The sequence below is a fragment of the Hydractinia symbiolongicarpus genome, chromosome 7 (assembly GCF_029227915.1).
Source record: "Hydractinia symbiolongicarpus strain clone_291-10 chromosome 7, HSymV2.1, whole genome shotgun sequence".
NCBI lineage: Eukaryota > Metazoa > Cnidaria > Hydrozoa > Anthoathecata > Hydractiniidae > Hydractinia > Hydractinia symbiolongicarpus.
Genome location: NC_079881.1, coordinates 5,594,706 through 5,615,207, shown reverse-complemented (window position 1 = coordinate 5,615,207; position 20,502 = coordinate 5,594,706). Strand labels below are relative to the sequence as shown.

At 31.5% G+C, this 20,502-nt stretch overlaps 1 protein-coding gene across 2 annotated transcripts in view; it reads right to left on the bottom strand.

Annotated features, from left to right (window-relative positions):
- Positions 1 to 20,502, bottom strand: part of LOC130648378 (protein KATNIP homolog) — a 46,036-nt gene that overhangs the window by 8,697 nt on the left and 16,837 nt on the right. The window contains exons 7-40 of one of the 2 annotated variants that reach the window (XM_057454420.1): positions 19,980 to 20,092; positions 19,382 to 19,462; positions 19,050 to 19,112; positions 18,526 to 18,853; positions 18,250 to 18,384; positions 17,725 to 17,759; positions 16,951 to 17,060; positions 16,313 to 16,739; positions 15,628 to 15,744; positions 15,023 to 15,157; positions 13,862 to 13,936; positions 13,537 to 13,715; positions 13,292 to 13,369; positions 13,177 to 13,214; positions 12,748 to 13,055; positions 11,749 to 11,941; positions 11,362 to 11,473; positions 10,799 to 10,946; positions 10,539 to 10,633; positions 10,353 to 10,455; positions 10,017 to 10,111; positions 9,813 to 9,852; positions 9,353 to 9,499; positions 8,991 to 9,075; positions 8,823 to 8,864; positions 7,249 to 7,364; positions 6,373 to 6,434; positions 5,777 to 5,942; positions 5,410 to 5,479; positions 3,561 to 3,645; positions 2,569 to 2,633; positions 1,819 to 1,929; positions 802 to 941; positions 184 to 285 (exon numbers count right to left, since the gene is read on the bottom strand). In XM_057454420.1, coding sequence (XP_057310403.1) covers positions 184 to 285; positions 802 to 941; positions 1,819 to 1,929; positions 2,569 to 2,633; positions 3,561 to 3,645; positions 5,410 to 5,479; positions 5,777 to 5,942; positions 6,373 to 6,434; positions 7,249 to 7,364; positions 8,823 to 8,864; positions 8,991 to 9,075; positions 9,353 to 9,499; positions 9,813 to 9,852; positions 10,017 to 10,111; positions 10,353 to 10,455; positions 10,539 to 10,633; positions 10,799 to 10,946; positions 11,362 to 11,473; positions 11,749 to 11,941; positions 12,748 to 13,055; positions 13,177 to 13,214; positions 13,292 to 13,369; positions 13,537 to 13,715; positions 13,862 to 13,936; positions 15,023 to 15,157; positions 15,628 to 15,744; positions 16,313 to 16,739; positions 16,951 to 17,060; positions 17,725 to 17,759; positions 18,250 to 18,384; positions 18,526 to 18,853; positions 19,050 to 19,112; positions 19,382 to 19,462; positions 19,980 to 20,092 — 4,199 coding nt within the window. The remainder of the gene's footprint in view (positions 1 to 183; positions 286 to 801; positions 942 to 1,818; positions 1,930 to 2,568; positions 2,634 to 3,560; positions 3,646 to 5,409; positions 5,480 to 5,776; positions 5,943 to 6,372; positions 6,435 to 7,248; positions 7,365 to 8,822; positions 8,865 to 8,990; positions 9,076 to 9,352; positions 9,500 to 9,812; positions 9,853 to 10,016; positions 10,112 to 10,352; positions 10,456 to 10,538; positions 10,634 to 10,798; positions 10,947 to 11,361; positions 11,474 to 11,748; positions 11,942 to 12,747; positions 13,056 to 13,176; positions 13,215 to 13,291; positions 13,370 to 13,536; positions 13,716 to 13,861; positions 13,937 to 15,022; positions 15,158 to 15,627; positions 15,745 to 16,312; positions 16,740 to 16,950; positions 17,061 to 17,724; positions 17,760 to 18,249; positions 18,385 to 18,525; positions 18,854 to 19,049; positions 19,113 to 19,381; positions 19,463 to 19,979; positions 20,093 to 20,502) is intronic. The other variant, XM_057454421.1, reaches the window with a different exon arrangement.

The following is a 20,502-nucleotide window of genomic DNA, read 5'->3' as shown; positions in this document are numbered from 1 at the left end:
TTTTTCTTTCTCTAGTCATTCCCAGCCTTAATGGTTGTAGTCATTCCCAGCCTTAATGGTTGTAGTCATTCCCAGCCTTAATGGTTGTAGTCATTACCAGCCTTAATGGTTGTAGTCATTACCATCCTTATTGGTTGTAGCCCTTTAATTACTAAAGTAATTATACGACCTTTACGCACTTACACCAAACTGACGGACTCCTCTTGCAGGTGTTTTGCTATAATTCCACAGTTTGATCATGGAGATGGAGACAGGTTCGTCAAAAACAAGATAAATGATATTCGGCTAGAAAACATAAAATAAATTGTAATTAATTATAAAATACAGGAGCTAACTTGTGACTTCATCAAAAGATTAAAAACCAAATTGACACCTTTTAAAAAGGTATTGGAGCGAAACTATCACGATTTGAAAAGTATGGGGACTAATTGTAGACGGTTAAAAGGTATCGAAACTAAATTGTTACCTGTCAATAAGTAATAGAAGTAAATTGGCACCCGTTGAAAAACATTGGATCGAAATTGTAATTAGTTGAAAAGTGTGCAATTGTCACTTGTTTAAAGCATGCGAGCCTTATTTGAAAAGTATGGTAACTAAAATTATCACCTGTTAAAAAAGTGTTCGGACCGAATTCTCACGATTTAAAAAGTATGGGAGTAAAATTAAAACCAGTTAAAAAGTATGGGAACTGAATTGTTACTTAATAAAAAAGCATAGACCAAAAATGTCACGTGTTAAAAACTATGAACCCAAAAACGTTCTATCGGGTAAAAAAAGTACAAAAACAACAAGAAATCACACCTTTCCAGGATAGATAGGAGCTAACCACATATGTCTACCATCGTGTGTATCATTCACACCATCGATCAGTTTATCTGGCGTTCTTACATCGTCTTCTACGCCTTCCAATACATTCACACTGTGAGGGAATGCTGTGATGTCTAAGGTCGAGTTAAGAATGACCATATGTTGATAAGAGAAGTTACGTTAGGGCGCAGTATTTGGGCGTAGAGTGGAGGCGTAAAATTTTTTTTGAAAATGAACAATTAATAGAACGTGGTTACTTCAAAGGAAGAAAGTGTTTGCGGAAGAAACTTTTGCAGTTTTCGAAAAATTTAAAAAACATATTCCCGCAAAATATTCCAATATAAATTACCGCTGAGAATTTCACTGCCATATCACACAATTCACGAAATTTGTGAATTAGATAGAATATTTTGCGGAACAGCGAAAGTTTTTTGCCACAAAAACGCAAAACGTTTTCTGTAAAATTAGAACGCAAAAGTTTCATTTTCTTTTTTTAAAGTTGTACGAACAGAGTAACTTTTTTAAATTAGAAAATAAAAGATGGTAACATCAAAATTTGTAAATAGTGTTATGCAGACATTAAAAACCTAACTATGGAGAATAACAATACTTCAGCCTCACTTATGACTCTTAAAGCTTCACCTCCCTTTAAAAAAACAAGTTCATTTCTCTGAAAATGATCAGTTCATTTTGAACTGATCTTAAGAACTGATCAAATCATTTTGATCAGTTCTTAAGATTTTGGACATGCAACTTAAACTAATTATGCATGACATCATGAATTAGCTCTGGTTTAAATTTGCTAGTTTTAATAAGGCATATAGTGTTATATATGTATTTAACTATTTAAATAGACGTTATGAACGTTTTATATGAATTTTAGTATCTAGTTATTGTAATTATGCTTTAGTAAAGCTAATTGATGATGTCCTAAATTCGTATAATTAGCGCAACTTCAAACCGCATATAAAGAAAACCAATAAATTGATAAAAAGAACATGAAATGGATACTATTATCAGATAATTCGATCTTCTTTCCATATTTGTCGTAAACTTCGATACCATTTAAACCAACATAATAAGGATCACTCCATGATGAAAATAACTTGAACTGGAAAACAACTAATAGATATTGTTAAGTAAAAATAATTGGTGCAAGTACACACGTACGTATGGTGGCGCGTAACCTAGTGGTTATAGAATCCTTAAACTGCGAAAAAAAATCCATGCGGAAAATATTTTCTATCTGCAAATACGAAAGAAAAATGATGCAAACACATTATACTTTTGTTGCGAATTTGTTCAGGTAAAATATCTAATAAATGTTAATGTTTTACATTATTCCCCTTATAATTTCTATGTATGTATGTGTAAAGGAATAAAACATTGCAAATTAATTAATTTACAGTTATTTAAAGAAATTCACGGTTGGGCAATCTTTTATCCCCTCTAAAGTAGATACATATTAATGGGCAAAACAAAACATCCAGAAATCGTTAAACCTACTTCAGTGTTCCAAACTTAATACATAGTTATCCAACAATATCCAATCTCACAAAGCTGGATGGTCTAAACCCTAACGAAAACTTCATCGCCTCCATTAACCAACGTTAATGTCTTTGTTAGGCTTACATAAAACCTTAACAAACATACAGCGGATACTAACAAAGGTTTCAATGGATTAATATATTAGTACTACAGACTAGTTGTTACAGATTTCAAACCACCGGTAGTGACGCACAAATTTTTTAAAAAAGATACACCCACTGGGCATCATCAACGTTTCATATTCGTTGACAATTTGGTGCAGATTTATTTTACCATGTCTAAATATAGAAAATTAATTAGGTTGTTAACCGACGTGGTGCATATTCTGTAATTTAAAAAGTACGCCAGTAATTGAACTAAGCTGAATATGTCTCAGATTTTAACCTGAAATTATTCTTAAAGTATGCTTAAGTTTAAAACTAAATTTGATAGTCTGATATTGTTTTTGATATGAACACTGCAATAACTTAGCTGCAAACACTGCAATAGTCTTCCTCGCTGGGAAGAAAAAGCCACTTTGTTATTACTCTACTTTTTTTAATTATATTTGTTGCTCTGGTTACAGGTTCCGTTTTTGTACATACAGTTACCTCCCGGTTAAGACTATCTTATAAAAAACGCCTGCTAACTTAAGCCTCGGATAACTCGAACAACTGGACCCATTTTTCGTACCCCTGAAGCAAATTTATTCGGATAACTCAAACTTTTTAATCGAGAAAAGGAAATCAAAGACCACATGATTGTCAGATTTGAATTTTAGTTTTTATTAACTCCTGATGTTATAAAGATATGTTGTCTGTCAAGGAAACAATTCACTTTAAAAGGGACTTGCAGGCCTTATTCACCTCCAAGATTGCACCTTTTCCCGGTAATTGTTACCCCACCTCTTGAAAAAATCACTTTATCTAGAACTAAAATCTCATTTTAGACCAAATTTGACTTAACACGAGCTTCGTTTAACTCGAACATTCGTTAAGTCGAACTATTTTCCTCGCTCTCTTTAGCTGTTTGTTAGCGAAAACGAGTTAGAAACATACTTATGTTTTTTAAGAATCTAAGCATATAAGCTTTATGCTTTTAAAAAAAAATGTAATTGCACTAGAATAACTAACCATATAGATAGAGGAAGGATGGTAGAATACATTTTAACAAAAGCTACAGTTTTTTTTAAAAAAAATTAGCAACAAAGCAACCATCATTCTTACTTAGAATCATCTTCATGTTCACACAATCCGTCTGGAATATTGAATAGTACATCCTGTGCAAAATCAAAGTGACAATGACCAGGACCTACAAGATAAAAACAGTTTTCCCTTTTAAGTAGGTTATTATACGAAAAAGTTCAGGTGTGCATATATAACAGCTTATTAGGAAATAAAAAAGGAGATCGACACAAAAGGTCAAGCGATTATGGCTTACACACTCGGTATTTCCAGTGATTCAAATACACCTTCAGAAGAAATTTTGAGTGCATTTAGTCTTAAAAAAACCGTGTGGATTTATTTTTGCAAATTTTAATATTTTTAGAGAACCTCTTACGTTAATTTTGTCATTTCATAGTAGCTGTCAATCAGAAAATGAAAAACAAATGTTTGCGATTGGACTGTTTTCTTATGAAAGATGAGTACTTTATTTTAAATTTTTTAAATATTCTATCTTAAATATTTCCCCAAACAAGTGGTAACACGTAAAAGGTGCTTGTGCACCAACAACAGGTTAACCAGCAAATTTCGAAATCAAAATTCCATTACTTTCCAAGAATTTTTCATATATATCAACTAAAAATTCCAGTTTGTATTAGCAATTTTCAAGGATAGTCTACGGACCAGTTGACTAACAGCCGATTCTAACTGTAACATTATATTATGACGGTTCAAAAGTGATGGGATAAATATAATCGATCTAATACTTAGAACACTACATTCTAATCATCAAAGTCAGCATTCAATAAGAAAGGAAAGATTTTAATGCTTTTTTAAAAAAAAGGTCCAGGGTGTCTGGCGAACTTATTGAATTGCTGAACAATTGAATTGCTGTTTTTGTTTGGTTTTTCAGGATCTTGAATTTCAGGGTCTTATTCTTGAAAAGAACATAAAAAACAATTATAATGAAACTAAATATATTGTTTTGTAAATATAAAAACAATAGATTTACAATACTTATTGCAAAAGCCTGTTTTAAATCAAAGAATTGGTGGAAATAAAAAATTTAATAGTCATTTCAATTGGTTTGCCAAACTGGCATTACAATTTTTTTTTTTAAATTTATTATAAATTTTAGGGTTCTTTGGACTCCTTATTTAAATACAGGTTTTAAACAGGGTTTATAGGGTGTGCTAAAATAAAAAATTGCTCGGATTTTCCAAAATTTGTTTCACTGCATTTCACAGATTATTTTTTGCAGGTAAGTCGTTTCTACAATTATTTTTGCGAAACTACAAGTATATTACTTGTAATTTCACGATTTTATTTTATTGCAGACCTATTTATTTAGATAAGGTAGACTTTAAACTTGATGATAGGCTAGAAAATGATTGAATATAAGAAGTAAAAAAGTCTTATATTTAAAAAAATTCAGCAAAAATTAATTTTAAAAAATAAGTCACTTCACTACTCTTGTTATTTTTTTCCGAATTGACTTTTCTAAGTATTTCTGCTAAAATAAACTTGCAATTTTCATCCATATTTGCACATGCAAATATGGATGAAAATCGCGACATTTGCAAAACTATTCTTTGCTAAAATTATTTAACATAAGAAAATCTTTCGGCGTAATTGTAGGGTCACAGTTAATTATGTTGGCAATCGGCGACAAAATATTTTTAAAGACAAGCAAAATTTAAAAAAAGTTAACCACAAACAGTTAAAAAAAGGCGCTTCATGAATTATACACATACGACATAACTGGTCCAATGACCAGAGCGAATTAAATTAGAACCAAAAACCTAACTATTGCTGATGTCAGCAGAAACCAGTGGATAAACAATTTCAAGAAACTGTGGTTTCAGTTTGTACAAAGTGCAGCTTAGTTTTTTAAAAAAGATATACCACTTACCTTTTCTGAGAAGGTATCCTTCCTCTGGAGAAACTTCAAAATCATCCATATAAACGTGTATTACTTTAGCCTGTAATAAAATGTTTTAGAATGTTACAAATTCTTCAAATGACATTAAAATTTTCGTTAAACATTCAGACTTGTTGGTTAATTTGTCAAAATATCCCAAGAGCAAGCCATGCCCTCAAGAAGTTATTGGTATTGCTAAGAACTTTATTTCGCTTGACTTCGACCTATAGTGCGTACGGGAGATTTTTATATTAATGCGAACACAAGATTCAAAAAAATAGCATGACAGAGCTTTCTCTCGACTCTGCATGATTTTAGAGTTTTAATCCTCAAACATTTCCAACTAAACTTAACTTACTCCTCGGAAGGTATCTTCTAATGATTTGTTATAATTCCATACTCTCAACCCAGTAACAACAGTCGGCTCAACAAACGTGATTTTTAGTAAGTGAGTCCCGTCTTCATTGAAAGGAATCATCCACATATTCTCATCAGACATGGTCACATTTACACCATTAATAATTCTAAAAATATATATAAAAAATGATACCGTCGTTTAGGATAACTTTTAATGATCGAATTCATCGAATTCAGATATTTTCAAAGATATTATTTTCGCGAATAAACCATTTACGCAACAAACAAAAATTTTTAAAAAAGATTCTAAAGTACAACAGATTAAGATGAACGAAACATTCAAAGAATCGACAAATCAAAATTTTTGTCATTAAATTAACTTCTTCGTACTAATTTCCGCACATACTAATTTTCACGCAGCGAAAGTGTTTCGCGCGTATTAATTTTCTGCATAAATGTTGAAAAATTAGTACGTAAAAGGTAGTTTAAATGGTAAGAGGATTCCAGTGTGGTCACATAATGAACATATGGTAAAAATTTTAGTTCATAGTAGTCATGTGACTATTTTAACAGGAAGGATATGAAGGATAATCTTACTTGTCTAATGTTCTATCATCATCATCATACTCATCAAGATCGTTCAAATCATTAGGACTGGCCTAGATATAAATAAATAAATTATAAACAGAGATTCATGCGAATTAAAGGAATCAAATCAAAATTAGACATTAAAAGACAATAGACTTCAATAAAGGGGAATTTATTTTCGCGAATCGTTGATCAAAACAGTAAAGAGCTTATCATTAACACAAGTATTCATTTGTAAAATGATTAGCGTATAGTATTTAATTAGAATTTCTTTACGGTTCGTGAAATCAATCTTAGTAAAAATTACGTTACTGTTGATACCAATGATGATAATTTCAAACTTAAACTTTAATTTCTTGGTAAATATTTTTTCTACAAAATCAAAACAATAATCATCATAAAAATATTTGGACCTGAGAAGTTCTGACATTATTTTAGCCTGGGTTCGTGGGCTACACAAAAAAAATATAGCGTTGCTTCATATAAAAACACGAATATCTCCAACCTGAATTTCAAGAGTGCTCTCCTATACTTTTTTTAAAAAGCTGTTTTTAAAAGATAACAGAAAAAGGTATTAAAATGGCTTCCTCGTTCCTTTGGACCATTCTGTTACCCGAGTTCATTGAATTTTAATGCATTTTCCGGAAATGTAGAGCTGTGAATTTTCAAGTTTCTGGTGCCACAGCAAACGCCAACAACAAAAGCAGTATTTGCCATGGTGGACGCCTATTTGGTTTAATAATAGTTAATGTCTCATACAAGATTTAACCTGCTCTGAGAGCTAAATAAACATCCACAAGATGGGGTAAAGTTCATGTTCCCAGAAATTAGGGTTTTGGATATTCTAATAAAACTTATCGCGCATTACACATGCCTTCTTCTTACCTGCAACATGTCCATACTTAGACGGATATTCTCAAATGTTTCACCAAGTAGTTCAAGACCTGTTAGGCCTAAGTAATTTTGGTCACCCCAAGTGGCACTGAAGAAAATTGTCAATACTAAAACAAAAAAGACAAAGCTAATATGACGAACAATACAATGATTTAGTACCATGTAAACAGATAGTCTTTTATAAACAATTTCAAAAAGAAAGTGTAATTACAACATATATCGCAACTGCGCTTTTTCCTTCATTTTATATTAGGCTGAAAAAATAATTCCGTTTCATCTTTAATTTCGTATGCTTTATTTTTTTACCATATCTATGTTTTTTTTAACATTTACGTCGCATATAACAGTTTAAATAGCAGTTTATAACAAATTTTTTATTTTTTATACAATTTTCAATTAAAAGTTGTAAAAGTTTCATTTTTATTGCACGAAACAGATTGGTTCAAATTTGTGTTTTTGCATCATATCTTAAACGAATAACTTTCGTAGGAATTTAATTTTGTAATTTCGCATATCAAAGTTTTTTAGAAATTTTTCAGAGAACGCGACAATTTAATTTTGAATAGATAGTTTCAATAAATTCTGTGACAATTTATTCTCTGGAATGGCCAAATACTATTACATAATTTGCAATTTTAATGTTTTTATTTTATCATGAGTATACAACTATTCACCAAAAAGTTGAAAGGAATTTCGTATCTTCATTAACATCAAATTGTACGTACCAATCACATTCATTAAAGGAATCGTCATCTTTATTGTTGACGTGGCAAAGGCTTTTAGCACCTACAATCGTGGTCACAATATGTTGGGACAAGACACCGAATTTCGAAGTTCGCCACCACAAGTAATTGCGTAGGCTCATTCTATATTATATTCACACATCTTGAACTTGTCAAAGTTCAGAGTGGACTTAGGTTATTTGGTAAACACGAAATTCTTAAAATGTGCTATTTGTTGCTGACGTCAGCAAGGCCATTAATCACAAATTTCGGGGCCTTCGTGGTCCCCGACGTGAATTATGTCGGTGTGCGGACGTGCTAAAGAATGTGACTAGCAACTTTTCAACACTCTCTGCCTGGCCTGCCTGTGTGCAAAAGTAGCGACTTTGCAGCCTGCCGGCTGCAGAGTATTTACTATTTTGTCCATATTTGTCCATATTTGGATAAGGAGTAAAAAAGTGCCTTAGTCTGAATATTTTGGTCCACGATTGTAGATAGGAAGTTACTGAAGGACTCTTCCACTTCTACAGCTGGCACGATGTCAACGAAAAAAAAAAAATTATTTCTGCCAAAGAACTTGAAAAAATTGAATTTTGCGAGAATTTAATTTCACGAATAACAGATTTACCAAAATTCGCAAGAATTTATTTTTGGGAATGGCAACAGAACCAAATGCTAAATCGCAAAATTTTATTTTCGTAAAAATTTATTCCATTAAGGTAATCCCATGACTTTTTAAAACTTGCTGTTTTTTATGGTGAAAGTGACACTAACTGGATATTCCAACTTTGGAAAAATTAATCGCCTTTGATTTAATAACCCCGCATCTTTTAAGCCACTCACCTGTACAATGCATAAAATCTGATTCAGGAACAACAACATGATCTAAAAAACAAGTAAAATCATATGTTGAGCGAGTTGTTTATATCCTGTTCCTTTTAAATCGTAAGCTGTTTTTAAACAAAAATGCACTTTACGACAGATTGTAACTTATATGTATCAACAACTAACCCTCTTTAAGTTTTGTTGCTTCTCTTGCACTTTCCCGTGACCCTTCTCTTGATTTCGGACAAGTAAAAGGTCTTTCTAATGGAACCTAAAAGCCAAGCAATTTTACTAGCAAATATAGAATATTCCTGGTAACAGAAAACAGCAGAAAAAATAAAAATGCCAAGATGTTAATAGTTTCCAGGACTCAATGCAAGACTTTCTTTAGCAGCAATGTTAAGTATCAGAGTCAAGGACATACTTTGTCATTTTATGGTAAATGTGATTTTTGATTATTTCCCTTTGTTTGTAATAATTCGGAATAAACCGCCAAGATCAAACAAGCAAGCAACACAACACACCAGCACAAAAGAAAACAAACAAACCTCTGCTTTATCAGCAGTTGTTGGGCGTTGACTAAAATCACCAGAAGTTGCTAAGAGTGATTCATCATCTTCTACATCCACTTCATAGGTAAAATCATTTAATGCCACCAGTTCTAATATATCTTCATCCATTGTGAAAAGTATGGTCTAGTAAAAGAACACACCAATCAATCCTTTTTCCAAAATTGACAGATTGACATAAAATTTCATCTATGTTAACAAAACTCTGGTCGACGTTTGTTTTAACAAATCAAAAGGATTTAACATTTGAAATTCTTCAAATTAAACCAAAAAAATATAAAATGGTTACAAAATGGATCGTGCATAGCCTGTTTAACAAAACGTTTTTGTTCGTTTAATTTATTTATTTATTTATTTTCTTGCATGAAAGATTTCACATGAAGTGATTACACCAACTGACAAGTTTCACGTTAAATAACATCAATATAACAAAACTTACATCACCATAAGGATCTTCGCTAGATAACACACCGCTTGCTCTAAGTAATAAAATTATGAGATTAGCAAATAATAATAATAACATCTTAATAAAATTTTAATCCAGTTAATCTTAACTATTTAAGATTTAATCCACCATTAAATGACCATTTTATGCAAGAAAATTCTTCTGTGCAGTATTTCAGAAACACATTGTAATCTATACCTGGCTATTTCTCCTATGAATATTAATCTGCCATCCAATGCCATCTCTACAAAACGAGCTCCTCTTGTAGAATGGATGCGAGATTTATTGTAATTCTGATAAAAAAAGGGAAAACATCATAACGTGCTGGCAATAACTTGAACATAAAAGATAACAAAAATGCACAAGCTCTTATGAAAAAATGGATTAATCAAGAAGTATTTCTTGGTTTCTAAAATATTAAAGTTTTTTATTTTGTGAAATTTTGACGTCATAAGTTAGATGTTGCAAAACAATTGCTGGTTTGCATAATAATCTGGATAACTAAAAATGAATGAGAGGAGGCATATCACGCACCCAAATCCTTATCATAGCTACTTCTGCTTCTTCTTCAAATTGCAATTCTACAAGATGATCACCCCCAGCGATGAATGGAGTCAACCACAAATGCATGTCATCTCTTAAAAAATAAAAAAGTGAAATAATGATCTGGTGAATCAAATCAAATGATTTTTATTTGAGAAATAAACGAATATATGTCACCTTGTCAGATAACAACCATCAATGAGATTTGTCACTATTCTTGGATCACCTTCATATTCTGGTAAGATATTGATGTCAGATGGATTAGCTCGGATCTAAGAATATGATGAACATTCTTAAATAAGGTATTACGAGACATCAAGTAACATTGACACAAAAATGCTAATATTGTTAGAAAATAGTCGCATTTCTTTTTAATTTACAACGAATAACCAACATCCCTTCTATGCAACGAGTGATAGAATCGTCAATTTACATACATTTTTTATTGGTAACAGATGACCAGAGCTACAAAACACTTCAATTCCATTCAGTCCAACATAATGACGATCACCCCAAGTTGTCTTTATATTTATGATAAGCTCTTTACCACGAGGTAGGATAGGTAACTCGAACAGTACATCACTGCTAATATTTGCAAGATAAATCAGTCAATTGGAAGGGTTTTACGAAAAAGGAAAATTACAATTATTATCATACATTTATAATACCAAATAAATAATTTTGAATGTCTGATATCGGACATCTAAGATTACCTGACAGTAGGTTTCATTTTTTATGATTTTTTAATAACATTGTCCTATCATTATTAATAAGCAAGAACATGCAGTGTGTTCAAGACAAAACAAGAATCTTTTTTGATATTAAATTCTGCTGCATGTCTTCAAATATCTCAAGCTTCACTGAATAATTCCGGATGACCAATTAAACTTTGCTGAAGATGTATTTAATATTTTCCATAACCTCGAGCACGAAGCTTACGCCTAAGTAACTCATAAAAAGCTTAGAAAATTGTTCTCCATGCAAAAACAATGAATAGCACCTGTCTTGAATCACTTCATTTTTAACATCAACTTTTTCAATGGATTTTTCCTGCATATCTATTCGATCCTTTTCTTTCATTGGTTCAACTAAGCTTCCAAAGTCGTCATCATCTAAATTAAAAATAAAAACTCTATTACTATGAATATTATGGATAAAGTAAATTTTTTTTGACACTTGATGTCAAAATTGATGTCAATGGTGAAATCTTTTATAGAATATATTTTTGTTCTAGATATTGCATCTTTAACATCCTACCTGTATTGATGTTAAAATGCTATGCATGCCAAATTAAAAGATTTCATACATTTAGTGACTTTTCTCCAGTTTTAAAGATGCTCTCAATTTCAAGCAGCTCATTATCGTAGCCTTAAAGACTATGACTCACCATCATCTAAGTTGGCTGTTAGACGTCCAAGATGATGAAATTTGAAGTTATCGATTGATTGTAATGATTGTTCTAAATTGACATCCATTAGTTCTTTAAATTTTTTACGATTTGTTTTTATTTCTTCATCTATCTTGGAAGGCATGTCAATCAATACAGGTGATTGCCGGCCTGTCTGCGGTGGCGGAGAAAACTATAAAAAATAAATTATATTTTAGTTGGCAATTCTCGTGATAATTAAAGCATGTGCAATTCCAGTGTTTATACAATAGGAATAAAGAATATGGTGATATAGTTTTACATGTATGATGACACATGTAAAACTGTATCAATAGAGCTGGAGGAATATTGTTTTACAAAAGTATACATCTCATAGGAATTAAATTTTACGCATGGGATCAAGCGTAATGCCTCACTAGGTTACCTCTATAACAATAGCTGTTCTCTGTCTGCTGGCTAAAACTGGGTCATGTTATACCAAACACAAATCTTTAAGCAGAAAAAATAACAAATGTGACATGTTTTTATAGACTTTGCTGCGATGTGGGAAATTTCGTGGAATTTCCACAGGCTAACGACTACGCTATATTATAATCGCAATCTGTTTGTGAGTCATTATAAAAACCGGGTGTTTTGTAATTGGAAGCTATTACAATCGCACCTTATAATCATAGTAAAAGCTCTCGTCTAAGTAAATTTAATTACTTTATTTTAACAGGTGGGCAAGGATGCATAGTGATGTAGGAAATAATTTCCCAATGTAAGATCCCCTATGGAATTTTCCACAGGGTATTGACTAGTTTTCATATAAAAGTGCATTGAGGCATATAGGAACATAAAAAAGCAATAGGTGGAAATTTAAATAAAATAGTGTAAATTGAATTTCCTGCAACACATATTTTTTAGTTTTTGCTTGAATTTAATCTTATTTAATCTTATTATCATCTACAAAAGATTGTGGAAATTTCTTTCCTAAAGTACAAAAAAAAATTGGCTTACGGGTTTTTTAGATGTACTTTTATGCTTGTGATCAGGAGAAAACACCCCTCTTCGTCCACTTTTAGGTTTTACATTCAAATCAAACAGATCGTCTAATTCTTTCTTCTCCATTTCTTCCATTTTATCCGGTGTGGAGACTTCACTCCTCCTTCCACTTGTGGGTCTGTTCGGTTTTGAAATTTCATCAAGAGAGTCATTACCTTGTTGACTTCTTCGACCACTCGATGGTCGTGAACGTGGCCGAAGACTATCGTCAATAACAAAGTCTGAGTCTTCCTTTTTCCCTTTCTCTTTTGGTTTACTTGCTTCTATGAAACACAAAATAAAAATTTAATAGAACATAGCCTTACAACTAAGACATATACCGTTGATATTAGATTAGGTAAAAATAGTAGCTGTACATAAACAAGGTGTCAAAAAAACACATACCTTCCAACCATAATGGCTTGCTGCTTGTTGATTTAGGCCTATAATTCAAACAATTGTTCTGCATTTCATATTTTCACAGGCAGTCAAAAAGAATTTAATGAACAAATAGATCTACCTTTCCTGGTAACTGTTTTTTTTAAATTGATCTGATCTGACTTTTGGTGTCGGTTTATCATAATCTGATGTATGCTCACTAAAACAGAAGTGAAAATCAAAAAGATTGGTAATCAATCGAATTTAACCAGTACGGTTAATATATTAACATGTACAGGGAATGTTTATTCCACCATAGCATGGCATTCTGACAGTGTGTGCACAGAAGCCTGAAAATAATAACAAAATGGTCAATAACATATTTACCTGATGGTAATTTCAACCACAGGTAAATGTTTAAAATTTTCCCCAGAACTATCAATTGTCCGTGTACCGGGCCGTTTCAACTCAACTTCTGCTGGATCTGTAACCGTATCTGCTAATTCTTCCTCGATTTCTTTGAGGGTGATAATTTTGCTGTAATCGAAAATTTGATTTCCACATCCCTGAATTTTAATTTGAAATAAATGGCAACAAGCACAATAAAATAAAGTCAAACATTAGAAAATCAGAAGATGTAATTTGAAAGTTTGTGCAAGAAGGAAATTAGAAGATCAAATTACACCATTTTTTTTCTGGTGGAAAGTATTACCTTGTCAATAACTCCTGCCCATTTCAGTTCTCCATCAATTATAATACGACAATCCTTCACACCAATGTTGAGATCCTAAGGTGTATAAGAAATATGAGTTAATAAGGTTTTTCTACCTTTTATAATACAACGATAGCATTGTAGGAGAATCTTAACGAGTTATTCAAGCAAATACAAAATAGAACTGAATATGACTCTATGCTTGTATTTTCACTTAATACATAAAGCAAAATACGTAACACATAATACAGTAAAAACACAGAAGTTATGAGGTGGAAATTGCAGTGGAAATTGAAAAATTTAGCACTCACAAAATATTCCAAAAATACAAGTAATAACCCCTGAACCATGTTGAGTTTTGAAGAGCATTGATTTAAAATTAAATTATCGTCCCTATAGCATATTAAAAAACCGTCTTTTTTACAAAAAGCGATATATAGTGAGACAAGTTGGCAAGTACATATATAGGTCATTTTCATACTAGATCCATGAAATTTGAGCTTGTCAATATTTAAAGCAGACTTAGCACTTAGTATCTTGAGTTACGTAATTGGATCCCAACTCTCAAAATGTGCTAATTGTCGCTGACGTCAGTGTGGCCATTTTTCTCACATCTGTGGGATTTATGAGGGCTGATTATTCCATGAAGGAATAACACTGAGACTATGGGGGCATTTGCAGAGGGCATCATACAATATCATACAATATAACATTAAAACTGATCAGTATCCAATTCATTACCTGCATCTGACAAATTTAAAGAAAAAAATTTAAAGCCATTTACTAAGTTGTTTTCCCAGGTTGCCAAGGAAAAAAAATTGTGCGAAATAAAATTCTGTTTTCTATTTGTTTACACTGTGGTACTATTTTAGAAATGGCTTTCGAGTTAGAATCGTTTCACACAAAGCCTTGTTGAAATAAGCTGTGCTCTAGGCAACTTAGCTTCATACATTTATATTTTAAAAAATTTTAATGGGAAGACATCTATGCTAAAATAAAGGTAGAACAACAATATTTAATAAATAAAGTAAAAGTTGGCGAAATTTTATAGTTTTACAGTGATAGATTAATGCTTTCATATAAATCTTAGCTTCATTAAATTTTGAGCTACAGTTCTTTAAAATAATCCATAAAAATATTTTTTGTCATAGCTGATCTTACCTGCAAATGTCTATTGTAATTCCACACAACAATTTTACATAATTTTTCTGGACTACTTAGAGGTAACATAAACGCTATAGTAAGGTTGTCTTTCTCATTGTAATCACATTTCCACATATGACGATCCTTTACTGTCTAAAAAAAAGGTTAAAATTCTTGCTTCCATTGTTGTTAGTAGTTAATAAAAAGCCTTAGTATTCTTGTGGAAAAAAAGAGCAGTTAGTTATGTTACATTCACGATAATTATGAATAACGAAATAATAAAGCCAATTGAAAACGTAACAATGTGGGTGAAAATTTATGAACGTAACGCTGTGCGTATAAGTTTGCTCCAATAATAAGTGACTAACACAAATTTAGACAGTTTATCAGATGTTGTTCCATGAGTCAGTTATTCACATTATGAATAAATAAGTTAAGGTAGCTATCACAAGGACATGAAATAGTAAATGACTATGTATTGCTGTGGAAATAGTATATAGTTATAGGTTATAGGTAACTGTTTTCCGGACAATAAGGTAGTTTAAATAAGGCATGATAAAAGATATGCATGCAATCAACCTTACACAGTCTGACACAATAAATAAACATCTGAAAATCTATACCTTAGTTTTTCCATCAACAATACTTTTTATATTACCAGGAGTAATGTTGTTGTTCTGTATTTCAATATCATGGCTATCAATAATAATTGGCTTGTTCTTATTGTCTATAAATTCAATCTAAAGAAAATGAACACTAAATGTAAACTCCATATTAAGAAGTTAATTAATCGGAGCAAAGCACTAAAATAAAAACAGCGTATTTGGAATCTAATTCTAAAAAGAATATTATCATCATCTACTTTTGGATTAATCCAACAAACAAATAACATAATATCATCAAATGCCACAAATGTTTATCATTGTCAAACTTATACCTGACTATTTTTTTTAACTTGCATAATATTCAATGTTGTTAATAAAAAAGGAAGGGTATAGTTTATTTCATTGTGTGAAGAGTTTTAAAAAGAAAATTTTTAGGAAAGAGAATTTGTGGTTTTGTGTTTCTTGGAAAATATCAGGGCATCTTGTAAGCTGTAAAATTCAATTCTTTGAAATTATTTAAAACTAATCTTTTATTTTATGCACCTGATTTATGATAAATATTGATAAACTTTTTAAATCATCCTCAAAAATTAGAACCCTGATATTCTGTAATTTTCATCATCATGCAACGATTTCGATTTATTTCCATCCAGGAAAATTTCTTCCTCAAATATTCTCTAACAATAAGGTACTTTATTCATACCTCTGTCAATCCAATAAAATCTTTATTTCCCCAATTTGAAGAAAATTCAACAACAACTTCTATGTTTTCAATTTTTTTACCAGTAGGTTTTCTAGCTATATCCAATGATCTTTTAGTTTCTAAGTCCATATTAGAAAACGTTTTGATAAAATTGCCTTCAGACATAGATTTCTGCAAATCCGACAACCTTGTGGTGACACTGGTATCTAGCTCTAGCTCGGATGGAATATTTTCCATTAGATCTTCTGCATTTGTTATTCCCTTGTTTTTCTGTAAAGACGAATCTTCTCCTTTTGACTTCCTGTTATTTTTTTCTACTTGCAAAAATTTTCTATTCAAGTCTTTCTCACTGTCCCAGTCCTTTACACAAATTTCTTCCTCTGCAGCTTCTAGTTCAGCAAGCATTTTCAGAAGTTTACGTTGCTGTCTAAAAATATATATGAGTGAAAATATATATATGAGTGAAAATATATATGAGTTTTGTTTTGAGACTTCTGAACATACTAAATCATTAATTTATGATAATCAACAGGCATCACAAAATTTAGGATATATTTAGCGATGCAATAGAGAAGAATTATATAGAATATTTGCACTCTATAATAACAGATCTGAATCAACCATATAAGAATTTATACCTGCCACCAAGTTTTCGAACTTTTTCTGTTATGGAATTAATAACATCATTAGACATTGTATTCCCAACTGTGTCAGGTCGTTCTTCAAGTTTTAAAGTTGGAAATGGGGTCTAAAAGGCAATTTTTTCGCTATTACTTGTAATCAGAGAACAAGCCACGAAAACCATCAATGCAGCAATTGGAATCAGTAGTGGCTTACAAAAATAAAATGAAATTAATAAACACTTTTGTGCATATGCATCATTATCATCATCACCATCATTCTTGGCTTAACATCCTTTGTCCACGCTAGCATGGGTTGGACGAGGATATTATTGACCTTCTTTTAATCTGATTTAGACTGTGTTGGATCTAAACTCAATTTCTTCTGCATCAAGCCTGTCTTTATTAGCTCTTGCTAAGTCCTTCTTGGTTATCTCTGGGCTTTGACTATCAAGTCTCTAAACTTTCTTACTCAATTATCCTTCTTTTATTCTGTCCACGTCTCCCAACCAACTCAATTTTCTTATCTGGATACCATCTCTAATAATACGTATACCTAGCCTGCTTCTAAGCCATTCTAAACTTTTTCTGTCTTCTAGACTGGCATTACACATTCACCTAAGCATTCTTATTTCTTTCTTACATCATTCGTACATCTGTCTGTCTGTCTGTCATGCAAAATGGTACCGCAAGTAACGAGAGGCACACAATGCGGTATAAAAAGAACGGCTAAAGCCTTGGATTTTTCCATTGGCCACCAACTAGTTAGTACATAAAAGCACATGTTTTTACCTTCGATTCTGGAGCAGTTTTAGTATCTCTTTTGCCTAAAAATAAATAAAATGTAGCTGATTTCCTAAACTAAATGATTATACTTTAAGAAAAGAAACACTTAAAAACCATAATCAATGCGAAATTTTTGGAATTAACTTTCTTGGTTAATTTTTCTGCGCTTTTCTATCGAATGGTGCACTTAAAAAATCAATTGCATTAGGCAAACCTCCAAAAATAAAACCCTGAAAAGAACTCTGGCAGAGACAAATCATGTTTTTAGGTATTATGACATTTTTCAATCAGTGCTGATATTGCGTATCAATGATGCATTTAGGTAAATGGAAAAGAATTATTTTTAGTGTGTAATCCACGCGAATAAGTTTAATGTGCTTCTGAAAAATCAGGATATTTTATACCATGTTGTGCAAAAGAAACTTTTGCAGAAATCAAGGTTAATTTACCACAGAAGTCTTAAGTAGCAAACGGTTTTTCTCTTAATAAGTATTTAAAATCTCTATATAAATAATTATTTTTTCAGCAAACCTTTTCTGTACTCTTCTAACTTTTTATTTTCCTCAGCAATTGCCGCAATCACATCTTGAGATATCACAGTATTTGGCAAGGAAGTTTCTTCTGATCGCTTTCTGCTTGCTGTTACCGGTCTACTTTTTGGAGCAGCTAGGTGAAAGTAAATACTTTTGAGAACAAGATGTTTACTCCCATTTTCACAGTAGATTGATTTAAATTATTTAAAAAGTTATATCTATGAAGATATCAATAAGAAAATAGTAAACAAATAAAATTCCATTTAAAGCATACCTTTAGTAAATTCAAGAACATCTGGTCCTTTTTCACCTGATTTGAACATAAAATCTTTTAAATTATCTTCAATCGTTACACCTTCATTTTTGGTGTTTTCTTCAACATCTTTATTGCTCTCGCTGCCATGTTGATCATTGTCTGTATCCTGATCACTGTCCTCAATATCTATAAGTTCTTCAGATATATCTTTTTCAAAATTTGAATTTGATGTATTCAAATATTCAGGTAATTCTTCTTCTATTTCCTCAAGACCAAAGCCTGTGTTGTTGTTTTGATTGTCTTCAACATCATCATTATTATCATCGCTGTCACTGTCAGACACCTCCTAAATTTAGGTATGTAATATTAAAAATGTTGTTACCAGAATGTTCATAGTTATTCTGCATATAACTGACCAAATTTTAAGTAGTTTATGTAAAGGTTTATTGCACTGTCAGCACTTGGAAATAACAGTGTTTATTGAATCCTCCTTCTTTGAAAATGGAAAAAACATAAAGTTAAAGGTAAAAAGAGCTACATACTTCTTTCACACTTGCAATGCTTCGCATAATGCTGGAATCCATTTCTAGACTTGCACGCAGTGTCTGAAAATAATATATTTTTTTAGATTTGCAGATTGATGACAAACATACGACTACTGGGGATCAACCAAAGAACTACATCTGTAAATAGCAAAAAGCTAAATTCAGTTAAACACACTACAACCTGCAATATTGTGTTGTAGGCTGTGCGTTCGTTTTCACAATTGTCAGCGTAAAATCGGAGGCAATTCCTTAGAGATAAATGGAATGCAGGGCTGATTCAAAACTTTTTTTCTTTCCTTAAAGCAATGTTGAAACACTCAGGAGAATACCTTAACATCTTGAACACTTAAATTTAATTTTGCACCCAAGCCATCTTCTGATTCACTGCTGGCTTCACTTTCATCTTCATTCTGACAAAGTAAATAAGAAAATAGAATAGATTAATTTTGTATTACATTAAAATTTTAGAATATTTTTTATTCCATAAAACATCCTCACATTTAATTTTAAAGAAATTTGAGCATTTTTTTATTTCCATAACATACTAATTTTTTATTATTATTATTGAAAATATTTAGCCAGGATAACTTCTTCAGTTCCTATTGCTACCGCTATTAACAAGTGTCCGACAAAGGGGGTCCTAGTCCATTTAAAGCTCCAATTTGAGCTACGAAAGTCGTGCAAGCACAGCAAGCGCCCAACTAGACAACCACCAAAGATATCAATCCTATTCTCATGCTCAGTGCTTAGCAGAAAGGATAGATTCGCACTTTTATAGTATCTGGCATGACTCCACTGGGGTTTGAACCCAAGATCTTCTGAACTAAAGCGAAGCTCTACATTGTGACAGTTAGACCATATTATCACTTCATGTGCAAAAACGCTTTAGAATACAGTGCAACAAATAACATAAATCTAAAGGGGTACCTCACTATCACTTGATTCATCATTGGAACTATCTTCTTCTTCCTCCCCCAGCTTATTCTCAAGAAAACTTTGATAAACTTCAAAGTCCTCACTATACTTGCCACTATAAACACCTAAAAAGTAATTTATTCATTTAGATAGATCCTAATTATTATCATGAAAGCCTTAAGAAATACCTAACATGCTAAAATAAATGGCCAAATTCGCATTCATATAATAGTGCCAATACGAAATCAAAAGGCTATCCTCAGTAAATAATCATAAGTAAATAAAATAAATATTAAAATAAGCAAAACAACTCTTTAATCAAAAAAATCCTCTCTCAAATAATATAAAAAATATATAAATGATTTTTAAGGGTTTTTTTTTGCTTTAATTTTAAACAAAGAGTAAGTTAGGACTTAGAAAGATTTTTCTCAGTTTTGCTGATATATTTGTGTTTGTAAAGAACTTTGAAGCTTGTCAGACGTTTTATTATAAGATAATAAAATATTGAACATCAACAGTGTTAGTGCGCACACTA